At 37.3% G+C, this 23,562-nt stretch overlaps 1 protein-coding gene and 1 non-coding gene across 6 annotated transcripts in view; both read right to left on the bottom strand.

Annotated features, from left to right (window-relative positions):
* Window positions 1-23,549, bottom strand: part of LOC139964015 (bromodomain-containing protein 2-like) — a 37,761-nt gene extending 14,212 nt beyond the window's left edge. Inside the window, exons 1-16 of one of the 5 annotated variants that reach the window (XM_071965310.1) lie at window positions 23,212-23,549; window positions 18,582-18,714; window positions 17,297-17,485; window positions 16,593-16,739; window positions 16,000-16,150; window positions 15,176-15,426; window positions 14,324-14,590; window positions 12,436-12,537; window positions 11,521-11,649; window positions 10,875-11,096; window positions 9,727-10,055; window positions 9,077-9,201; window positions 8,459-8,629; window positions 7,442-7,573; window positions 6,644-6,784; window positions 138-220 (exon numbers count right to left, since the gene is read on the bottom strand). In XM_071965310.1, the coding sequence (XP_071821411.1) occupies window positions 138-220; window positions 6,644-6,784; window positions 7,442-7,573; window positions 8,459-8,629; window positions 9,077-9,201; window positions 9,727-10,055; window positions 10,875-11,096; window positions 11,521-11,649; window positions 12,436-12,537; window positions 14,324-14,590; window positions 15,176-15,426; window positions 16,000-16,150; window positions 16,593-16,739; window positions 17,297-17,485; window positions 18,582-18,596 (2,454 nt within the window). In that variant the 5' untranslated portion in view covers window positions 18,597-18,714; window positions 23,212-23,549. Of the gene's footprint in view, window positions 1-137; window positions 221-6,643; window positions 6,785-7,441; window positions 7,574-8,458; window positions 8,630-9,076; window positions 9,202-9,726; window positions 10,056-10,874; window positions 11,097-11,520; window positions 11,650-12,435; window positions 12,538-14,323; window positions 14,591-15,175; window positions 15,427-15,999; window positions 16,151-16,592; window positions 16,740-16,795; window positions 16,943-17,296; window positions 17,486-18,581; window positions 18,715-22,726; window positions 23,093-23,211 lie in introns of those variants that run through there. The other 4 variants (XM_071965306.1, XM_071965305.1, XM_071965308.1 and 1 more) reach the window with 4 other exon arrangements.
* Window positions 10,281-10,423, bottom strand: LOC139964421 (small nucleolar RNA SNORD10). Its single transcript, XR_011791968.1, has one exon. It is a non-coding gene; the product is annotated as a small nucleolar RNA SNORD10 (small nucleolar RNA).
* Window positions 23,550-23,562: the final 13 nt, after the last annotated feature.

Below are 23,562 nucleotides of genomic sequence, written 5' to 3'. Positions count from 1 at the left end.
ATTACTAGCAGACAATACGATTTTTTTTTGTATATCACATGAGAATGGTTTACATCTTAAGTACCACCGCAAGGAAACTAACAAAAGAGAGATGGAAATTTAGAAGAAAAAAAATATATACCAATTTGTTTCCTAACCTGTATTGATGATATATCAGCTGCCTTCTTTTTGGCCCTCTTCTTATTCTTCAGAGTGGTCTTGCTCCTCTTCTTGACAGGCTCTGTGACAAAACATATTTCCACTTAGTCTAACAGTCTCATTTATAATGTTTTGCCTTTTTCAATCTCTTTCAATCTATCCAAATCAAGCAAAAGTTTGGTTACACAGTGCAGGATGCAGAAATACAATGTGATGAGTTTCTTGACAAACACAATCAGTTCAAAGTGGGAAATGAGGAGGTCCTTTGTCTCCCCCATTCAACTTTGCTGTGTTAATACCAAACAGGCTAAACCAACCCCCACACATGAAGTTTGACGGTTTGGTCAGGTTCAGAAAGCCCATTTAAGCTGTACGGCATTATCAGGCTAGAGAATACTATAGCAAGGAAGGTGCAAAATCGGACCTAGTATGACTTATGCAAATTTTCACTTTAACATATAAATATGTATATATATATATATATATATATATATATATACATATATATATAATTGAAATAGTAGTGAGTTGGAAAATCAAGTACATTGCAAAAACTTCCAGCCTCCACCGCGACTCGAACTCGGGCCTCCAGCTTTATATGCGGACACCATAACCACTAGGCTATGGACGCTGATTGTATGTCCAGAGGTTCGTACCCGGTAAGGTCGTAATTCCACTGTAGGCGTTTGTCACCTGTATCGAACAATACTAGTGCTGTTTTGGTGACATATTTTGCCTTACTCTAGAGATCAAACATGATGCTAACCAACTCGAAATCATTTGTGATTCCTAAAGCCGGATCTCGAAAGAGATACTTTGAACAGACTTTATGTTAATGAAATGGAGGTAAACGACAAAATGAATATATATATACGTACATATATACACATAAACTTCAACAAATGAGAGAAGTGAACTATCGCTTACTGTGCATGACTTAGGCTAAGACTCAAGAACGATTCTTTAATATAGTTCAAGATTTAATACAGTTAAAGGTGAGACTAACAAGATACTGTATTCCTTAAGTTTTTATCAAGTTCTTGAAATGTCAAAACGAATGATGTGAATGTCACTGATCTTCTCGAGGAAGTTTCAAAAGGAAGCCAGGGCGAGTTATTCATCAAAAACAGGAAACAATCAACCAGAGGGGGGGGGGGGGGGGGGAAGAGCAGATTGTCTGAGTTATTTTATGTATGCAGCAAGCAGTTTAAATGTGATATGAACTTGTGTATTACTGCTCCCGACAGGGAGACATATATAGATGTATATTTGGAAATAAAAAAACCGACTATTGGAGTCCTTCGTTTCATCAGCTTGTATTAAGTGGGAAAGCAATGTTTCCCAATACTTCCTAATTTGAGTTAAAATGTTGAATTGGAAGCCACCTGACGTGAACGTTATAATCCATAATCCTGTCTTTGCGAAATAACTACCTGATATGATTATATATCTCCACCCAGGCAGCCACTTCTGTATCCATTGACCTTCATTAATTTTCATCTCATCATAAGATCACCTCAAGAGTAAATTCTTGAGAGAAATGTTAAAGTAGTGACCAATTGAAAAACTGCAAAAGAGTGTATAACCTGTTAACCTTTACTTGATTCCGAGCTTTAAAACTGAAATAACTTAGAACAGAAAAGTCTCATCCCTCCCTGTCTGAAGAAGTTTCAACTTTCATGCGTTTCATTGCTTTAGGAATCTACCTTACTACAGGTGAGTCCAGCAGGGGGAGCTTGTGGGTCACTACTGACTTGTGACATCTCATGACATGTATCTACCTTACTAAAGGTGAGTCTAGCAGGGGAAGCTCATGGGTCACTACTCGTTAGTGGCATCTCATAACATGTATCTACGTTACTAAAGGTGAGTCCAGCAGGGGAAGCTCATGGGTCACTACTCACTTGTGACATCTCATGACATGTATCTACCTTACTAAAGGTGAGTCCAGCAGGGGAAGCTCATGGGTCACTACTCAGAAACTGGCATCTCATGACATACTATGGCAATTCCTGATCGGGATTTGCTCTTGATAAATAATTTCCTAGGTACAAGTAACTTTGAATGAGCCTACATGTGTTGCTCCCATGTTCTAAAATATTTATTCGACAGTCCTGTTAAGGCAACATGAAGTGATGCTGCATTTGTTGTTTATTAAGTTATCATTGAAGTTGAATTTATCACTATCAGCAAACTGAGTTTACTTTTAAGGATGTACACATTGTGCAATAAAGTAGAGAAACATTTTTTGGGGTTAAATGGTAATAAATGGCCAGTGGGTGAACATTTGACTGCCTTTTTCAGCACCAGATCTCAAAGCATCCATCACAGGCTAATCAATAACCACTCTGTGATGAAGAGATAACTTGCATGCGTGGTAGTACCGTGGTATACTGATGATTACAGCTTACTACAATGGTCAAGGTGGAAGAAGAAAACCATTACATAATTCCGGTGTTATCGAAGCTTTAGGCTGAGAGGAATTTAAATCTCAGCTGCTGCTGAAAGTTTATTAACGTCATCTAGGATTAGTTGATGATAGACAAGGCTGGGTTGTTTGACCTAGGACTACATTTTTATCAGCTAAATCATAGGCTTGGGATCTTCACTTAAAATCACCACTTCAATTTGTTCTTTTTTTTTCCAAATGGAAAAGTTTGTTGAATGGGGGGACCATATGAAGAGAGAAACATTCAAACAGCTGAGCAATCTGGATATTGACATCTCTATGCTACTCGAGGGATATCTCTCTCTGTTGAAGACAATGTCATTTAAGTTCATTGAATACCTACTCAAGACACAAAAAGTATTTGCTTTTTATATTGTCACAAACCGTTCGTAAGAGAAGTCTTGAACCTGTAGAAATTCTGACTGTTTTGTGAAGGAGTTGCTAAGATGATGGCAGTTAACATCTGGCCCACATGTTCAGGCTACCAGAAAACCTGTTAACACCCCGCTTGAACAAAGACATCAGGTTTTTCCAGCGAGAGTCTGCCTTAAATGTGCTTATGTGCCTAAGCAATGGTGCAACTTCCATTAAGTAAATGGAGTTTCTTTGTATGCTAATACAATGTTAATGTAAGTAGAATTGCATAAAGTGACCTACCAGACATACCCGATTTCTGGAGACAGTCCCAGGATTTCATGTACTGTTTCTTGTTGAAAGAGTTCTCAGAAATGTCCCCGGATTTATACTGACCACAAAATATCCAGGAATTTGTAAAAACCCCTAATTTCAAGATGTCAGAAGCCTTCCATTCATAGAAAAAACTAGATGTAAGCTGTGATTTAACTTGTAATTTATGGGCCCTACAACTACAAAGTCCATATATGTCTACCCAGAATACTTTGATCAATTGTAATAAAACAGAAAACATCTTTCTGTGCTTTTGCAGATTTATCTTAGACAAAAAGGCTCGTTTCTGGAGGAGTTTCTAATCTTGGGCATTTGACAATCGTCTGTGACACATAACCACCAAAATAATACCCCCTGGTGTAATTCACTGTTAACCTAGTCAAATTTTCCAATTATTGGAAGATGTTCAATCCAGATATTTAATTACGACTCAACTTTGGTACCTCTACTACAACATAATTCCATGAAAAGCAATCTGTGTTGTACAATGACCGACTTGGGTAACTATTAGAGACACTAACTAGGAATACACCTTACTTGTGTCATTGTGAAGGTGGGGTCAGGCAGGGGTCAGGCAGGGGTCACACCTATGGCAGCCATAAGAGTGGCCAGTTCTACACACCATTATCCATCCAGGAAGGCAGTAAGCTTGCCTTATGCTATACGGAACAATCTGATACCCAGAGCCATCCTTCCGGGGAATTACTGTGACCTCAAATGGCAAGACCAGGAGGATCAGAATTTGTCACAGAGGGTGGGGGTGGGGAAGCATCTTGTTTTGGGGGAAAACAGACATGATATGACGGATCCCACAAAAACAAAACTGCTTTCCCAATCTTTGTGACAACTTTGTGAATAGACCTACTAAATTTCTTTAGCAGATCTATAGAGTTGCAATCAGGTTCACTGATCTTTATTCCAAGAATCATACAAGCACTGTCTATGTTACTTAAAACTGAGCTGTTTAGCAATGAAGAAATTCTTTTACCATTTTCTCTTCCTTCAAGAACCTATGCAACAGAAAACCTTACCACAACATTGGGTGGGGTATTTGATTTTTTTTTTTCCATTGTTTTCTTGCTCAATACACCACAATGCTGCCAATGTCCAGGCAGGGTAAAATGAGCAATATAGAATGCTTGAAGCAACATTACAAAACAAATGTCTGCACATTTTGGAAATAAAATTTTTCAAAGCCAGCTGACTGATAATTGCAAGAAAAAGGATTTTTAATTGGGTTTTCTGTTGAATAGGAACAATAGAAAGGAAGACAAAGAAACCTAACATTTTCTCATTTTATTGCACATGTATCATATTATTATCAAGAATATTAAAACATGAAAGAAACAAATTGAGAAGTAGCTATCTGCTCAGTTTGAAATAACACAGAATTTGAAGTGGTTGCCGACAATTGGATTCTGAGGAACACACACAGTACAAATGAATTAATAAAAAAATAAAGTGTATCTTGACCTTTTTCAGTTTATTTATGAAAAATTGAAATACAATGGATCACAAATTTTCCAAAGTATTTATGAACAGTAAGAAATGCTACATGGCAACTGTTATCACACAAATTTCACACTAGTTAGCCTCACTAAATTTTAGTTTAGATTTTGCGATAAAAATGTTTCCTTTCCAAACAAGAAAAAAAAAAAAGCCTTTGAAAGGTCCCATGCAATTTTTCTTTCTTTGTGTGTGTTTGTTCAGCTAGGTAACTGGATTTACAAATGCATTACAAACAAAGCACCACACAAAATGATTAGCCATCACAAGTTATGTTTTGGTTATTTCTACCTCGATCAATTTTTTATCTAACAAACTCACCCACAAAAAGATATTTACAGCAATACAAAGAGCGCCAGACTTAACAAAACTTAGAAAACAAGAACAAGGAGAAAACATTGGCAAAAGTTAATAAGAAAAGAAATGGTATGGGGAGGATTCCCTTAATTTAGCATTGAATTTTAAGGAATACCAGTAGTACCAAGGGAATAATCAGAGTGCAATTGTGTGTTTTTTGACATTTTTTGGCAATCAATACTGTTTCACTCTTGTTTCACCCTTGGCAAAATATTTTTTTATAACAATTCTTTTGATACTGTGAAAGTGTCCTACTTCAGAAACCAATGTCGGCAAACACTGGAGCCAAGGTTAAACTAACTTGTTACGACAACATAAAAGAAAGAAAATATGAATAAATAACCGGATGTCTTGGTTCAACTTTCAGTAAGTTTAGAACAGGACCGTATCTGGTTCACTCTCAAGGAGGCGACGATCTCACCATGCACATTCAAAATGTTGAAACAGCGGTGCCATTGCCTTGTGATTAGAAATGAGTCGTGACCAAAAAACATTTACAAGACAGGCCCTTGATAAAATACTTTAGCACTGCTCATAGACAAAACCAGCTTCTGCAATGTTAAAACACACACAATGGCACTCTGAACGATGTGCAAAAAAGGAAGGGAAAAAAAATTAAAATGGGGCAAAACGATCCGCTAAAAACTGAACCAGTCCAGTGTAACAACTGTCAGCCTTACTTATGAAGGATATCATGTGCTCATATGACAAAATACTTGCAGTTCCCTAGGGGACTAATATGCAGCATATATTTACAGGACCTTGCATCACCAATCTCACAACCTCTTCAGAAAGTGAGGATCATTTCAGTTTATATACGGACCTATATTGTCACCAATGAGGCTACCCAGGATGCAGAGTAACATGAGACCCCTACAGAATTGTTTCTTTTTTGTTTTGTTTATAAAACTCATCCTCATTTGGGAGACCAACAAGTCACATGTCCCATTCAAAGTATGAGGAACCAAATTATGATAAAAAAGAAACATCTGCTATTCTTACAATACATATACATAGATACAGGATAAGGAAAACTCAAGTATGGACAACTCGTCAAATTGGTCTATCATATACAAAATGTACACAAGTTTAATTTTTCACTTGAAACAAACTCAAGAGGATGATTTCAAAAATATGTTTGTTGTTTTTTATCTCTTTTTCTTCATTGCAATTTTATACACACTATCTTCCTAAACAATCTCAATGAACTTACCCCTCGACTAATTCCACAGTTAGAGGATGTGCAATCGCCCTTATTTCCAATTATTTCTCTATTCACAAGTCCATTCTCATCTTTTAGCATTTCCCCCCCTTTTCTGAGTTTCTGAACTCTTTTTTTTCTACGTACAAAACATTTTGAAGTCTACTATTTCACAGTCTATATTTTTGAAGGTTTACAACATTCTTGACACATTGATTACACATGCTAGTTTTAACTTTCTCTATTATTCATTTTTTTTTTCTACCTTTTGTTTGTTTAATGAGTGTGATAATCAACCTAAGTACCTGACTCTGAGTCACTACTATCAGAGCTGGATGATGCGCTGGAACTACTGCTGGCATCACTCTCGTCTGAACTGCTACTGCTTGCACTAAGCCTCGTCTCTCCACCATCCACAGCGTTGGCTGAACCAGGCTCGGCAGCTGCTACAAAGACATACAATTCACATTTGTAATCAATCACAAAAACATGCTTAGGTTTTTTTTTTTTTTTCAAAGCTTATAAGCTTTCGTTCATTTGAAGCAAAGTTCACAGAGCATTGCTTACAACATACTTGTCTTCTCAATGAGGACATTATCAGGAGGTGGTGCACATACACTAAAGGTGAGAGCTTTAAACCATTCCCCCTCCTGTCTGCCCCCCCCCCCACTCCACCAACAGAAGTTCAGTTTTCAATCCCTGAGATTGAACAGTCAGATCCACATGTAGCCATCTTATAAATCGTGTAAAGTCTTGCAGAATGAAACTTTTCATACTTTAAACTGCAAATGTTCAGTGAAATTAACAAAGAAGCCTCAACATATTTTCATGTTGATTGCAAGTCTTCTAAAAATCAAATTAATTTGCATTTTTGAAAAGTTCCCTAGATTAATTTGAACCATTGCACATGACATTTTTGTACAAGGACATTGGATTTATTAACCTGTTAATTCCACATGATACTCTTACTTGAAAACACCTTGATTCAAGAACCCAAGATATAACAGTAAGTCAGACAGACTAAACAGTGAAGAATACTATATGAACAAAATACCATGACATTTATTAACAGCTTCAAAATGGTTACTTAGAAACAAAATTACCTTTGCCTTTCTTGGTTTGCTTTTTGGCATATTGACCACCAAGTTGACCGCTAACATCTTCTAACCGCCTTTCTAATTCTAGCTTCTTCTGACTCTGGGCTTCTGCTTTTGACTTGGCATTCTTTTTCGAGACTGCAATCGAAATCAAAATTAGAAACCTTGCGACGTTCATGTCATGCGTGTATATCATGGATGTGAACAGACTGCAAATTCTTTAGTGTAATGTTACAAGTAAAACATTGAACACAATCGTAAGTTTGCTCTCCATTCAAAACTGAAATGTGGTACTCCAGACGGGTATTTGTATCGCTACTGTTTGGAAATTATTTGGGGAAATGCAGGCAATGTGAAAATGAGTCAAAGTCAATCTTTTGTAATAACTTTCTACTAAAAGCCACATGTTGCTATGGGGGTGTAACTACTCATTACTCTAACCAAGTCATGTGATATTTGCACATAAATCAATACCCCTTCCATCACACTAAAGAATTGAGGTAACAAAAGTGCAGCTGCTAACTACCAAAAGGTCATAACTGTTGAAATCCAATCTTGAAACTACTGCTTCCCACATATGAACATTTAAGCTTTTAAGTTTTGCCAAATTTCCATGTTCTTAATGATATTTGGGGGCATGGAACAGATTGTGTTTCTATGTGCTGTACCTTTCCTTTAGAGTACAGTGCTAACGGATTGTGGCAAAGTCAACCAAACATATAGCGCATAGCTCATGCATAGTTAACAACTGCGTTAAGCTGTTAGAGATTATCCTTGCAGTTTATGTAGCCAAGCTATGCGCAATGAAATTATTTCCATGACTGAATGGAGCATCCATACGTCTTCACACAAGTAACAAACGTCACTGTGTTAAGTCTCTCTCCTGCATTTCATGTGCTTATCTTTGAAATAAAAATACCCAGCATTTTTCAGACATTTTTAAATGTCACATCCATTTCACAGAAATTCAAAATAACTTTCATATTGATTCCTGAAAGACAAGAGAGAAGTAAGATTGCTCACCATAGGGTTTCCTGGGTTTCTTCTTCAAGCAGGACATGACATATCTTTCCAGTTCTCGAAGGGTAGACGGTTTCAAGGTTTCAAAATCTATTTCAATCTCGTCTGGATTGGAATCTTTTAAGGAAGGCTCTCTGGATTGAATTATATGTACAACACGGCCAAGTTTGTCACCTGGTGAGGAGAATGTGAAGAGACGAAATAAACTCTTCAGGTTACAAGTTAAGATTCCACAACAACATGATGTAACCCATGACACTAAATACCAATACACCTGTCAAATCATATGGTAAACAGACAAGCTTGCTTCTAAGGTGTTAAGCTGAGAAAATAAAAAAAACTCTTCAGTACTACCAGTCATATTTACAAAGCTTCTAGCAGGCATGAAAAAAGTAAAGACTGACAAAATCATAGAATTTGACATTTTTAACAATATGCATTAATTTTACATATTTGTGAATCAGCAATAACCAAATTATTCAGAAGACTTCCCAATATTTTCCATCCTACACTTTTTACAACACTTTACCATTCCTGAGCTAGTCCATTCAGTGTTCTTCCAAATTGGCTGTAGAAATCTTTGCAACGTTTTATTTCTACCTTCCAATGACGATGACCTACCAGGTAATTTATTGATATCCAAGCTTAGCTGTCTCTTCTCATCGTATGACATCGGTTTGCCCATGTCTTCATCTTCACTTTCTTCTGCTGGAGGCTTTTTGGCTTTGGAAGTAGACTTTCTTGCTCTGAAATAAGTACAGGTCTCAGTACCATTAACTACATATCATATGCACCATCCCCAGTGAAATTCTTGCCAGTTTCTTTGGGAGAAAACATCTGCACTCTCTCCCACACCACCCATCCTCATTCAGCCAACCCCACAAACAGGAAGTACTGCCTAGGCAACTTTATTTTCACATGGACACTTCTGTTCTGGCCTTTTCTATGTATTTCAAGCTATGCTTACCATGAAAGTGGGGAACTGTGTTATGAAAAGGTTACAGCCTTTCTAGAATCTGCAATTTTCTTCACCCCCCCTCCAGTAACACCCATTCGATTGCCCACCCCAGGGAATAATTTATCTTAAAACGCATCGCACAATGCTATACAATATGGCCAAGTTGCTATAAAAGTGCAAATATGTATAGCCTTTTTTTGTACACATGAACTTTAGTTTAAAAATTTCACTAAATTATTCACTGCCTGACAAGCACACTGCAAGCTTTATTACACAACACAAGTAGGCACTCAGAGGGTCAGCGAAAGCTTACCTTGTCTTCTTGGGCTTGGGTTTCTCGGAATTATTTTTTGCTTTAGAGCCAGATTTGGCTTTCTCCTTGAGCGCTGCTTCTTCCTGTATCCTCTTTTGTTCTAGTAACCTCTCATGCTCTTTCTCCTTCTCTTTCAATTCCTTTTCTCTTTCCCTTTCCCTTTCAAGTTCTTTCTCTCTTTCTTTCTCTCTTTCAAGTTCTTTTTCTCTTTGTTTATCACTATCTAATTCTTTCGTTTTGTCTTTATGCTTCTCTTTCTTTTTTTTCTTCTCTTTTTTCCTTTTCTTTGAGCTTTTCAGGAGGGCAAGCTGTTCATGAACTAACCTAAGCTGTAAGGGGCAAAATCAGTTTAATAAAAGGTTTTAAATATCTCCTCCACGCTGCAAAATCAAATCTGAATACTCATCACAAGCACAGCACAGTATCATCATACAAATACATCAACACTAAAAAAAAGCGTCCGAAGAGATGCGATCTTGAGACGACACTAATGGACTCAATTATACAATTGTCTATTCAAGCTCCAAGACGACAAAAGTTAACATTGTAATGGGGCAATCAGAAACCTCTCTGTATCATATATCCCAAACTCAAGCATACAACCGCAGACAGCTTGGCAGAACGCACAAACAGAGAGCAGTGGTATGCTTTGAGGAAGATGGGACTCAAATGACACGCATGGTTATCATCATCTCGCACTCCTCTACGTTAACTATAGCACATTATTAGGCATTTAGGGTACTGCGCACCAAGAATATCCTAAGATAACAGGACTATGTCAGTGGCAAATGCACTTACAGGACTTGCTACAAGTGAGCAGAAATGAACTCATCCAAAAAATTCCCCTTTCCCAACATTCCTCCTTCTCTTTGACGCGGATGGAAAAATTCCATCATTGGTAATGCAATGTTAATCTTTGCCCTTTATTGATCCTGGTCCACAAAGCCAACCATCCCATCCATACATTTTAATCTGAGGCAGTAACAGCATATGTAAAATTCTCCCAAGAGTGCAACTCTCATGACACATACACCATCAAAACTACAGTTTAACGAGAACACCAGATGCACAATTTTGTTGTTCATGACTATTGCAACGTGTAAGTTCAAAGAGACTTTTCTTTTTCTATTGTCAAGGAGAAGACATACCTGGTCTTGTAATTGTTCTAATCTAAGTTGCCTTTCATCTTCACTGTCTTCTTCTTCAGATGACTCTGATGAACTGCTGGGACTACCAGTCACTGGAGGTACTCTGTCGTTGACTCTTTCGTTGACTGCGACAGGGGTGGTTACACTTGCATCTTCACTAGCATAGAGGTCTTCTTCTAAGGGATCGTCAGGCATTTTAGCAAATTTGACTTCAAATACTTCCTATAATTGAAGAGAGTTATGCTATTGGTAAATATTCATTTCACGGTGACAACTGAAGGGCACCAGTGTATCAACTGATGGATAATTGTTAAGAAATACTCTACAAAGATGTGTTATGACTATTCCATGATTGACACTAGATGATTTCAGTTTACCAATATTACTTTTTCACTTTGTGACTGCTCCCATAATTTCTCTAATCTTTACTTACATCCAGCCCTACCCCCACCCATCACCACTCATACCCCTTCACCAGTTTTCTTATGCCACATCACCGATCAGCAATTATAAAGCCCCTCCAACGAGCTCCTTTTCTTTTGTGGCTGCTCCCATCTCCAGTCTTATCAACCCACAGACCCATCCATCTCCATTCTTCCCCTTCACAAGCAAAACTAGGTTTTTTTTCCACAACCACATTACTGACCTGCAATTTACGAGCCATTCCAACGACGTCATGATCTGGAGGATTGTACTTGTAACAATTTGTAAATATCATTCTCATGTCTGCGGCAAATTCTGTTGAGTTCCTGTACTCTCTAGCATCCATCTTTTTCTGTAAATTTTGAATACGTAAGGTACACATGTAATGTTATAGACACAGTGGTTAGCAACTTACTAGAACAACAGTTGGTCTTAATCAATCAAAACATTTACACTCGCATCGATGCATGTTACAATGACAAAATCTTTGAGGCATTTTCAAAATACATTCTGATAAACGGCATCCAACCAGGTGTATTTATCCACAACTACAACTACTTTTAGTGAAAATTTTAAAAAAACCTTCAAAAATATTTTGTTTTAACTAAATAATTCTGGAAAACATCCAAGCTGTACACCAAGTTCCATAATGTGAAACAATTATGTGAACTGCTAAGCATATAGATGGCTTCAGATATAGCAAGGTTGGATAATAAACTTTCCAAAAGTTATGGACTGACTGCTCAGTTCTTACAATAAGCATGTTACCATGGCATGAATCAGTAATCTTATATGAAGCAAGATCCTGGGATTTAACATGGTTTTTCTGTTACCTTTTTGATTGGGATTAAAGCCATTTAAAAGACTTCATCCCTGCCACAAAAAGGTTGCTTAGTACATGGTAAGAGACACTGTACGAAGAACTGGTCAAATTCAATTTTTCTATTCAAAAAATTTTGTGAACTTGTTCCACAGGTCACAGATAGTAAAAGAGAGAATGGCCTCCCAAGCAAAACAATTCAGCTGCAGCTACCTGTAAAACGATTGCTTACTTCTCAGCGCACCCAGGATTCTATCATGCCTATCCATCATGAACTTGTTACTATCAGGGAGCATGAAACCGCAAAATGAGACTCACCTTGACAGTACCAAGATCCATAGGATGTTTAATAATTTCATGATAATCGTGGAGCTGTAGCACATCAGCATCGACAGGTTTATAAAATGGCCAAGCATATGCCTGTTAAAAGAGACAATATATAGATATGATAGTAACACACCAAACCTGAGAGAGATGGAAACTTTCTACTTCCTCTTCCCATCAATAAAAACCTGACAATTGAATTCAAACATTTCCTTAAAGAAATTGTCATTTGGTATATTCTTCTTTGATAGCCTATTGTATTGAAGCCCTGACCAAAAGTGCCTTCCACAGTACTAATACAAATATAAGCTTTTAAAGGATGATTTTTGGTAGGATTTTAATATTCACCTTTAACCCTAACCCTCCTGAGCCCAACAACACTTCACAGGTTTGAATGTGGGCAGAATTTGTAAGGATCAGTAGGTAACCACCACCTTTTCGTTTTTCCCACCTCTTGAATTTTACACAAGACTATGCCAGTTTGCTAAATGTGTGATACTGTGGTCCAGGAGTCAAATGTTCAAGTGTAGGAAGGTGGTTTAAGGTTAAAATATTCTGCCTGAGATGCTACTTTTCTACATCATCGATGATTATGTCAGCTCCCCTAATAATGCATAATAATTCATCTTTTTCGGAATATTTTGAATATGTAAGGTACAGGTGCAATGTTATAGAAACAGTGGTTGGCAAGTTACTAGAACAACAGTTGGTCTTAATCAAAAAATTTTCACTCGCATCGATGCAGTTACAATGACCAATATCTTTGAGGCAGTTTCAAAATACATTCTGATAAACGGCATCCAACCAGGTGAATTTATCCACAACTACAACTTCTTTTAGTGTAATTTTTCAAAAATCCCTTCAAAACTATTTTGTTTTAACTAAATAATTTTGAAAAACATCCAAGCTGTACACCAAGTTCCGTAATGTGAAACAATTATGTGAACTGCTAAGCATATAGATGGTTTTAGATAGAACAAGGTCGGATAATAAACTTTCCATAAGTTATGGACTGACTGCTCAGTTCTTACAATTAGCATGTCACCATGGCATGAATCAGTAGTCTTATTTGAAGCAAGATCCTGGGATTTAACATGGCTTTTCTGTTACCTTTTTGATTGGGATTAAAGCCATTTAAAGACTTCATCCCTGCCACAAAAAGGTTGCTTAGTTAATGGTAAGAGACAATTTAAGAAGAACTGGTCCAATTCAATTTCTATATCAATCAAAATCTTGTGAACTTTTTCCACAGGTCGCAGATAGTGAAAAGAGAGAATGGCCTCCCAAGCAGAACACTTCAGCTGCAGCAACCTGTAAAACGATTGCTTACTTCTTTGATAGCCTATTGTATTGAAGCCCTGACCAACAGTGCCTTCCACAGTACTAATACAAATATAAGCTATTAAAGGATGATTTTTGGTAGGATTTTAATATTCACCTTTACCCTAACCCTCCTGAGCCCAACAACACCTCACAGATTTGAATGTGGGCGGAATTTGTAAGGATCAGTAGGTAACCATCACCTTTTGTTTTTCCCACCTCCTGAACTTTACACAAGACTATGCCAGTTTGCTAAAAGTGTGATACTGTTATGGTCCAGGAGTCAAATGTTAAAGTGTAGGATGGTGGTTTAAGGTTAAAATATTCCGTCTGAGATGCTACTTTCCTACTTCATCAATGATGATGTCAGCTCCCCTAATAATGCATAATAACTCTAGAAAAGACTGTCAAATTCATACAAACAAGTGCCACCAAGGATCACATCCAAACATCTTCTCTCCTTTCAGGTTGTGATGGTTACAATCATACCTCAGGATGTGTGATATCACTGTTTGAAGCTGTTTATGTACACTATATACGAAAAGAGTACAATCAAACTTACCGAATGTTTTTTAGACAGGAAATCCTTAATGACGTTTGCACAGTATTTCAGCTGAGCGGTGAGTTTTATGTCTTTCTTTCCCTTCTGATGTTGGGCAGCTTCAGGGAGATCTCGCTTAGGGGGTTTTATTTGTCTGTTACTCTCTCTTCTTGTTGGAATTTTGGCAGGCTTTGGCTGGGTGGGATCGTATTCATTATTCATGGGCAAGTTTGGTGAAACTGTTGATGGTGTTGTAGTGTCTGCCTGCCTCTTGACCCCTCTTTTGGACTATAAAATGAAATATAGAAATTAGTCAAAGCTAAGAATAAAGACAATACAATAAAGACAAAACTCAAATTTCAGCCTTTTTAAAACTATCAACATAGCAATATTTGATCAGTGATAAAAGGTCTTGTGCATTGCCTCATATGAAAGGCTCAACTCAACGAAGTTGTCTCCTCTTTCATTGTCCGAAACACGGAAAGTATTCTTCTTTTCATAAGATGTTAGAATCTGTCGCAATTGCGCACAGACACTTAGGCATTTCAAGTCCATTATGTTACCATTGCATGAATCAGCAATCTTATTGGAATAAAGATCCTGGGATTAAAACATGGTTTTTGATCTCACCTTTTTTGATTAGGATAAAGCTACATGAATTACAGTATCCATGCCAAAAAGGTTAAATGAAAAGAAGTCTCTATGGACTCTTTAAAACTGTATAATGAATAACAAGAATTGCGGTTTACATTAGGATTAACTAATAGTGTCACTGAAACAAAGGGCAAAGAATTAAATAAAAAAGCTAAAAGATGGGCAGCATAGATCTCTCTCTGTGCCTCTAACATGCCTGACAAAGTATAAGAGTTTTACCTTTGTTGGAGTTGGTGCAGGGGGAGATGTGTACACAGGCTGAGGCGTATTAAATGAAGGTGTTGCTACTGCTGCTGGAGGTGTTGGTGGAGCTTGTGTAACAAGTGGGGGTGGTTCAACTACCATAGGAACAGCCTTCACAGGAGGAGGGAGAGGTTCTTCTTCTTCTTCCTCCTCTTCCTCCTCCTCTTCCTCCTCCACATCTTCTATCATAGGTTCTGTCTGGTTAACAGAATTAGCCCTAACTGTTCCTGAAATGGACAAAACATAGTCACAATTAGTCACTTCAAAAAATCACTGATCATGGATAAGTCAAGCAGAAAGATACCAAGGACACCAGCTCTACTGAATTATGGTATAGACTCAATGTCAAATTAATGCTGATTTGGAATACAAGTTCTAACGCTTTCTTAAAATCTCCTTGGCTGGAGTAAATATTTCTCAAGTTTTCTTTGCATTATTAAGCATACCAACAACTATCTTCACCATCATACATTACACATCTTACAATTGTGCACTTTCTACATCTAGCAACATCCTAAGCATCATCTGTTCCATGAATAAATGTCGCTAAAACACGCCAACCTTTTATTTTTTCCTCCGAAACCACTGATGTCCCATATTCTTGCCTTCATATTACTGTGTATGAATGTGCTTGGTTATCTACATGCCCCAAACGAATGTGGTTTAGGTTCAACATTATTAAACATCCGTGTTAGAAGGGTAGTGTGTTCTATTAGGGACCTAGTATCAATGCCTATAGCCACACCAAAGATAAAGAGTATAGACATGGACCTTCCCAAATAGATGAGAAGTTAACTCACTAGGTGGTGCTACACGTTTGCCCTTCTTTCCTCTTTTAGCTCCTGCATCTCCTGGTTTGGATGGTGGAGGGAGTTCAACTTCTTCCTGAGGCATCTGAGCAACCTTAGTGAGAAACAACTTCTCCAGTGCTTGAGCCATCAGGACGACATCCTAAACAAACAGAGACATACGATGTAAAGACTATTAATTATGATGAGAAGGTGGTTTAAATACGGATTTCTCCAACGTCTCCGTAATAGAGAAACTGGAGAAATAAATCAGGTTACAAAAGAAGACTGCCAAATAGGATGAAAATCAAAACACCAACATTTAAAAAAAATCTGGAAACAAATGTAGCATAATTGCTAAAAATCTTGTGTTATTGCCATAATTATAAATCGGATCCATAAAAAACTCCATGGGATCTAAATTTCCTAGAACAACGATTGTGATTGATTTAGTAGCAAATTAGTTGAAAGTATCCAATAACAACTAAATCTACAAGCAGCAAAGGAATTATATAATATGAACAAAAAAAAAGAAACAAAGCACATAGAGCAGACATCTTGTACTGGAACGACAACAAACTTGCATGCAGACATTGAAACCTCACCTCTCCTGGGTTATTGTAAGTGTAACAGTTTGTAAACATGAGCTTGAAGTCTGCAATGCATTCTTTTGCAGAGTAGTAGTAGATGCTTTCCAATCTCTTTTTAATGCTGCCCAAGTCCATGGGGTGTTTGATGACATCAAGATAATCCTAAAAAAGACAAAATTGGAGTAATTGAAGATAGAGGACGATGTTGACATGCTTACCTCACCAGGACTATTATAAACATAACAGTTAGTATACAAGAGCTTGAAGTCTGCTATGCATTCTTTTGCACTGTGGTAGAAGTTGTTTTGTAAGCGTTTCCTGATTGTGCCTAAGTCCATTGGGTGGCGGATGATTTGATAGTAATCCTGGTGATGAAGATCAGAAAGCAGACATATTCGCTTTGGAAACAGGGAATATTTTAGCAGGCCTTGCATTCCCATTTGCTGATCAAATCAAAATTATTGGTAATGTACTTCAGCTAGGTATTTAAGAGTACAACTTGTAGTCTGTACTTTTGCTTATTGTTTCTTACTCCAGAAGAGACGCATGCTTCCTGGTTATTTGAACCTTTGTAGGGTAGGATTGTCTGAAATGTTGTTAGTCTAATGGAAAGTGAAAATCTTTTAACAGCTGTAGGGCAAGAGGGGAAACAGAAGACATAACAACTTCTCGTATAGCAGTCTTCAATAAATACTTTCATCCAAATGAGAATTACTCACAGGTAAAGCTAACTTGATATGGTCAACAGGTTGGTGAAAAGGCCAAGCAAACTGGTGCTTCCAAAGGGCCTTCATGACAACTTTCTGTAAATATTGCAACTGGTTTGTTTGTCTTCCTTGAAGTCTTTTGGTCTGTGATTGAGGTGATGTTACAGGCTGTTCTGCAGCCTCATTTTTTATCTGTGGAGTCTGAAAAAGATGACATCATCAGTGGTTGAGAGTCAGCTATAAATATACCTATACAGATGTTCAAGAGTAAAATGATCAATACACAGCAAATATCCAAAATGCAAAGCATCTTTGAGATTTTTTGTGCCAGAACTGTTTGAGTGTTCTGAATCTTCAAGAAATATCCTTAGTACAGTGCTTTCTAATTTTAACCACTTCTGAGTAATTGTGTACTCAACACTTGATACTGCATCCTCAATATCAGATCTAGCCCAAGTTTCCCGGCTTATGTGTGTTCATTCTTTCAGTGTTATTTTCCATGACGTTGATGTTATGGGAAAGGACCCAAGAAATCCTCAGACTCTCCCTAACCACTATAGGTATGAACATTCATTCCCTGTTCTGCGTACTGACGAATGTTCAAAAAAGATATATCACAGTCCAAATCATTTCACTAATTTGCAACTGAATTTTAATCACAATGAATATCATTTAAGCAGTCCCTTAGATTTAAGTTACAGACAACAAATTATATTTTATTGCCAATAAAAATTAAAGGATGTAGGACAATTTTAAGGGCATATAGATGTTTCTAAAACATTTGTCACTACGTACAACAAATATCATAATATGCAAATTTGTCAGTACGCGAAAGAAGGGACGAAATGTCAAGACAGATATAGGGACAGGCATGGACTGAGTGATACACTAAAACTAACAAGCTAAATCTTATTAAAGTGAATGAATGCTTGAATAGACATGGACTTGGCTGTCAGTGATTGTAGTGATGATTTGCTTGTGAGTGGTGTACAAGTATCTCCCTTCTAAACCCTCTGTTTACTTCTCAAAGCTGATATGATAGCTGAACTTGCACATCTTTACTATAGACATTACCATCAATGACTATTAATTGTTCAAAGGCTGATGACCATCACTGTCTTGACAACAAAAATACAGTAAATAGGTTCAGATAAGTCTTAATTCAGTATTTCTAGGTCTGCAGCCTGGCTAGCCATTTTTAGGTATACATCCTGTGTTTTGTCAGTCATTTAATTGTCAAATTTAACTGGTGGTACTTTTAAGTACTCCTGTCATGAAAGTGTTTCGAAAGACTCACTGTTTCCGTCTTCATTTCGCCGTTGCACTTCCCGTCTGCCTGCAGCTGGGTTTTGTTGCTGGTGTGCTTTCCCCCTGGACCATTCACCCCCTTGTTGCCAGCAACAGGGGCTGGCTCTGAAGAGGTCAATGACCTTAAAGAAAAAAGACAAAAAAAATCAAACCAATTATCTCAAGAAACCTTGTCAACTAGAAATGGTAATGTAGATATAGTCTGCTGATGTGAAGAGAAGACTGATAACGTCATATGAAATGAAGCATTCCTGTTGAAAAGTAGCAAAAATGAAGAACGAACTGCAGGTAGCAGATGCGTATCGTTCCAGTATTAAATAGGAAACGCTTTTCCCCTTTCAATAATAGTAAGAAATTAACAATTTGTGTCTGGATATGGAAAATGATAACTCTTTACAATTGCTACAATGAAGACTTCAGCTTATGAAGACGACTGATTGAGTGTGATTGAATGTAACAACTTTCCTTTCCTGTGTATAAAGTTTCTTGGATTCTTACCAAGAAGTGTAAGACAGTTGTAAGCAGGTTCAATTTTAATTGTGCTTTGTGCACTCGTCAAATACAACGCTCGATGAAGGAAGCTAGCAAATTGAAAGTTGATAGCCTAACTGGCTTTTTGGCCATCAAGTTATGTAGCCCAAATACAGAGATAAGGAACAGTGGGGCACCCGGCACATTAAATTCTTTCTGCCATTCCAGACTGAAAAATAAGCACCAGTTTTTACTCAGCCTACCATGCTAGTGATGTGGGAATAGGTGCGTCGGTATACGCAAACCGATACATATATACTGGGTCACGAATACCTGGTGAACCACAAATTTTTGTGGAACCACTACTTCTAACATTAACTGTACTCACATTAGCATGAACAATATGGACACAAGCCTAGCCTACAAATGTATTTGCAGGTTTATGACAACGATTTTCCCCTCTTTTGTTTCCTTTGCATCAATTTATTTAAAGATTTGACCAAATTGAAAATATGAAAATCAGTGTTGTTCACTCATATTTCCCAGAATCGGTTTCTGCCCAAAAATAACTTGTTAGAGCATTTGACAAACTACGTATGTGAAAAGAAACTGGAGAGAACCATTTCGCGGGAAACTGTGCTTAAGGTATGGTACAACTATGCTGAAGTTTTTAAGCAATTAGCCGTAGCAAAGTGAGGGTATTATGGTACAATGTGACTGGGATTTTACCTGTATGTCCCTTCTTTGAACTTTTGTCCGGTTAGCTCATTGGCTATATGCTGATTCATCTATGATGATGATCTGCATATGGTTTGTACACCACACAGTACAAGCAACAGGTACAAGGTACTAAGATTGTGCAGCAAGAATGTTTGCAGTTCAGGACTACGGGTAAGGCTTAGGTACACACAATAGCAGCCGGAATATCCTCAAGTTTGTGTGGGTTACCTGGGTCATTATTTTAAACGTGTACTATTTTTACCGGGTACTGAAGTTTTTTCGATATACCTGGTATTTTCGGTAAATTGATATACTGATGCACCCAACGTGGGAACAACTGAAAAATTAATTATCCTGTCCAAGCCATTACCAGCCAGTCTGGGAATTAATTTAAATTTCTCCAGTGCCGATACAGTTTATTTGAGGTAATGAAAGAATAAAAACAAATGTTTTCCTCTGAAATGTCATATTTTGATGATATTCCCTTCCTATCTGATGTCGATAGCAGAGTGTTTGTGTGTAAATTTAGAATGAAATGAAAATTGGTAACTATGAATGAACTGAGAATGATTTTATCAAATCCATTTGATTTCCATGACATACATGATGTACACGATACTGTAAGCCTATCCAATTTCTTGGGATTACACATTACTCTACCTCATATTTTTTGCATATTTAATGAGTTTCCCCATATTTATCAACACCATATGTACTGAATATGGGGCGAATTGGCAAGGTGCCCTGAAGCAGTCATCAATGTGTGATCGTACCATACCTTGACAATATCGTGTTTTGATGGGTGGTTGATGTAGTTTCTACAGGTTTTACAACTAATCTATACACAGCCAGGACTTTTTGGAGCATCAGGGGAAAAAGACTGGCCTAGCACAAGTATGATATTTTCTGTACCATAGAAGTGCCCACTTTTTGTGTGAGAAACTTTGTTTGCGAACATATAGTAAACAAATTGCAATGCCCAATGACTGAAATTTATGGAAAATACACCATATGAAATGCTTAAAGGAATTCTTCCAACTCTCTCAGTGGGGTATTGTACTGCTAGGCTTGCAGGGCCATAGAATAGCACACTTGCAGGTTCCAAACTTTTTCATGGATGACTTAAAATACCATTGAGATGATAACATTGTATGTAATAAACATTAAAAAGCAATTCCTCAATATTAGTACAGGTAATGTTCAGGGATAATTAAACCACTATCACATCGCCAAATGCTATGCAAAATGTCAAATTTCTATGCAACTGCAAGTCCAAAGATATATACAGTATAGTGGTTTTTTACATGTGAACCATAGGCGATTTTGTTAGTCACAAAATTCAGTGACTTTAAAGCTGCTACAAAAAATTTAAATTATTCCCTGAACATATATGTGTAGCATTACAGTAAAATCTTAGGCTTATGAATGCAGGGACAAATTTAGAGAGTATCACATAGCAAAATGCTATACAAAATGGGCAAATTGCTATATAAGTGCTAAAATATGTTGAAAGATTTTATACAGGAGCCCTAGCATTAAATAAAACCAAAATTTGAAGACTTCAACGCTGCTATACCAAATGTGAACACTAAATTATTAACTGTGATGTCCAAAGTATAGTTTGGTTTTAAATTGAATGTGAAAACAGACCTGGCTGCCAAAGGATAAAAGCATGTACCTGTGAGCAAATTTCTGGTCTGCTCTCATCACTATTCCATAACAAATATTACACCTCCGATTACAAACACCATGGTTTAGTAAACTACATATTTGAGTAACATGATTTTGGAGTCGGAACTATGCCTAGTAGTAACATGGTGGGCTCATAATTGACGCACTTGTTTAACAATGTCTATCAACGAAAAATTCCAAATCACTCAACTGTATTCATTTTTCGTTATTTGTAGTTCTTCAGAAATGTAATGATCTCAAAATATTTATTGTTCTGTGCCTACACAACATATAATTGAGTAGAATTTGACCACAAAATGTCAGCTGTGTCAAGTTCTTTCATACCCATAAATTGACACATTTGTTGATAAGCTAACTGTAGTGTAGGACTCAGTATACATCCATTGACTTTGAATTCTGTTTGCTATGCTGAGCCTCTACGCTCAGACAGGCCAGGCCCCAATGTAGTGGTATCATATTGAGGTAATTTTAGTTACTTATAGGGAGTGAGATTTCCAAATGCCAAAAAAATGTGCAAAACTGGGGGAGGGTGATAAAAGCTAAAAAAAAACATAATTTGATCATCATGTACCTGAAATGGATAAAAACTCTTCAAATATGTAACTCTGCTTGACTGCAAATAGTTAAGGCTAACGGCTGTATCATTCCTAGTAATATTTGAAGGTGCATCAATTACTAAGGTGCGTCAATTATGAAGCCTTAACTATACTAGTAGCTGTACCTCAGCTGAAACTTATTGTAAGCCTAATGATATATGGCCCCAAAGTAACCCACTGGTGTAGTAAATAGTATGGTAGTTTACTCTATGTGCCATGTAACTTAACAATTATATATCTCGCTGGGGTGTGTGGTGTAACTTGGGTGAGGGAGAAGCAGGAAAGTTGTACAAGCCGATACGCCTAGGCCTGGAATGGAAGTTGGGACTTATTTCATTGTTACTGGTTATGAGAATATGAGGTTAAAAATATAGCAAATCTTTCTGATACAAGTTACATTTACCCTATAAACGTTTAGGCGTAGAAATAATGACTTAGGCATAAAATAATTTCCTTCCTACCGGGAATAGTCATGTTAGGCTATTATTGATTCTGCGTTTCAGAGCACCGCTATCTTTGTAACACAGCCTACACCTAGGCTTTGTAAAGATGCATCCTTCGAATCCGAGGCTAGCCTATGGATGTTTTTCGGCAGTTGTAAGGGTTAAAAGAGACAAAATAGCAAGTATATTCCACTAAAATGCTGTTGGTATACCTGGTAATATTGGAGGAACTGCTTTTGTTCTTAATTTATCCGATCCACCCTCAAAATTAGAACGTAAATTAGTTGTCCTCGTTTGCGACAATACAGTTCTCTGCCTTCCGCACTAACAGTACAAAGGCAAGAGGTTTAGGCTCACATGGGATTTTCACTTCGATTCTTCGAATTACTTTAAGATGAAAAAATAATAAAACTTTAATGATACCCTTCTTTATCGCTTTCTGCTTGCTGCTGATGGCCTTGCGTCGTCGGATGGCTCTTGGTGTCCATAATCTGAAAGGATTCTGAATAAGAACCAACGAGCTACCGAAGGACAGCAATGGCGGACCAGCAATAGGCATTAACGTAAAAACCCTTCATTACAGATCGTGATTGGCCAATTTAGGTCATGTGGTACATTACTACCGCGTTTAGGTCGTTGTCGTAAAAACCTTCAATTTCATAAGTAATTACTTCACATTTTCAATTGAATATCTCACCTTAGCTGCACATTTGGAGTTTCTATTCCGGCTCAGAATTGAAGCATAAAATGATGCCGTGAAATAAGAAAAATGTGAATGGAAATACGAGGTGTGTTTAAGCGTCGGCTATTGCAACATAGGCCCGTTTGTGTTTGCTTCCTTCCGATTGGTTAAAACAAAGGATGAAAGATGCAATATCTCATTTTCTGGAACGCTGTTGATGTGGTATCGGCGCCGTCAACATGACTCAATTCCAATATTTAATAGCATACTGATGTTCTCCGCAATGGTGCTAACTCTGATGAAAATACCTTTTTTTCCTCTAGAAATGTGAACACTTTTCTACCTATCCTTTTTGTAACACGACAT

The sequence above is a fragment of the Apostichopus japonicus genome, chromosome 22 (genome assembly GCF_037975245.1).
Source record: "Apostichopus japonicus isolate 1M-3 chromosome 22, ASM3797524v1, whole genome shotgun sequence".
NCBI classification, from domain to species: Eukaryota; Metazoa; Echinodermata; class Holothuroidea; order Aspidochirotida; family Stichopodidae; genus Apostichopus; species Apostichopus japonicus.
Note: the sequence above shows the minus strand (reverse complement) of the source record. Positions and strands in the feature narration are given on the sequence as shown.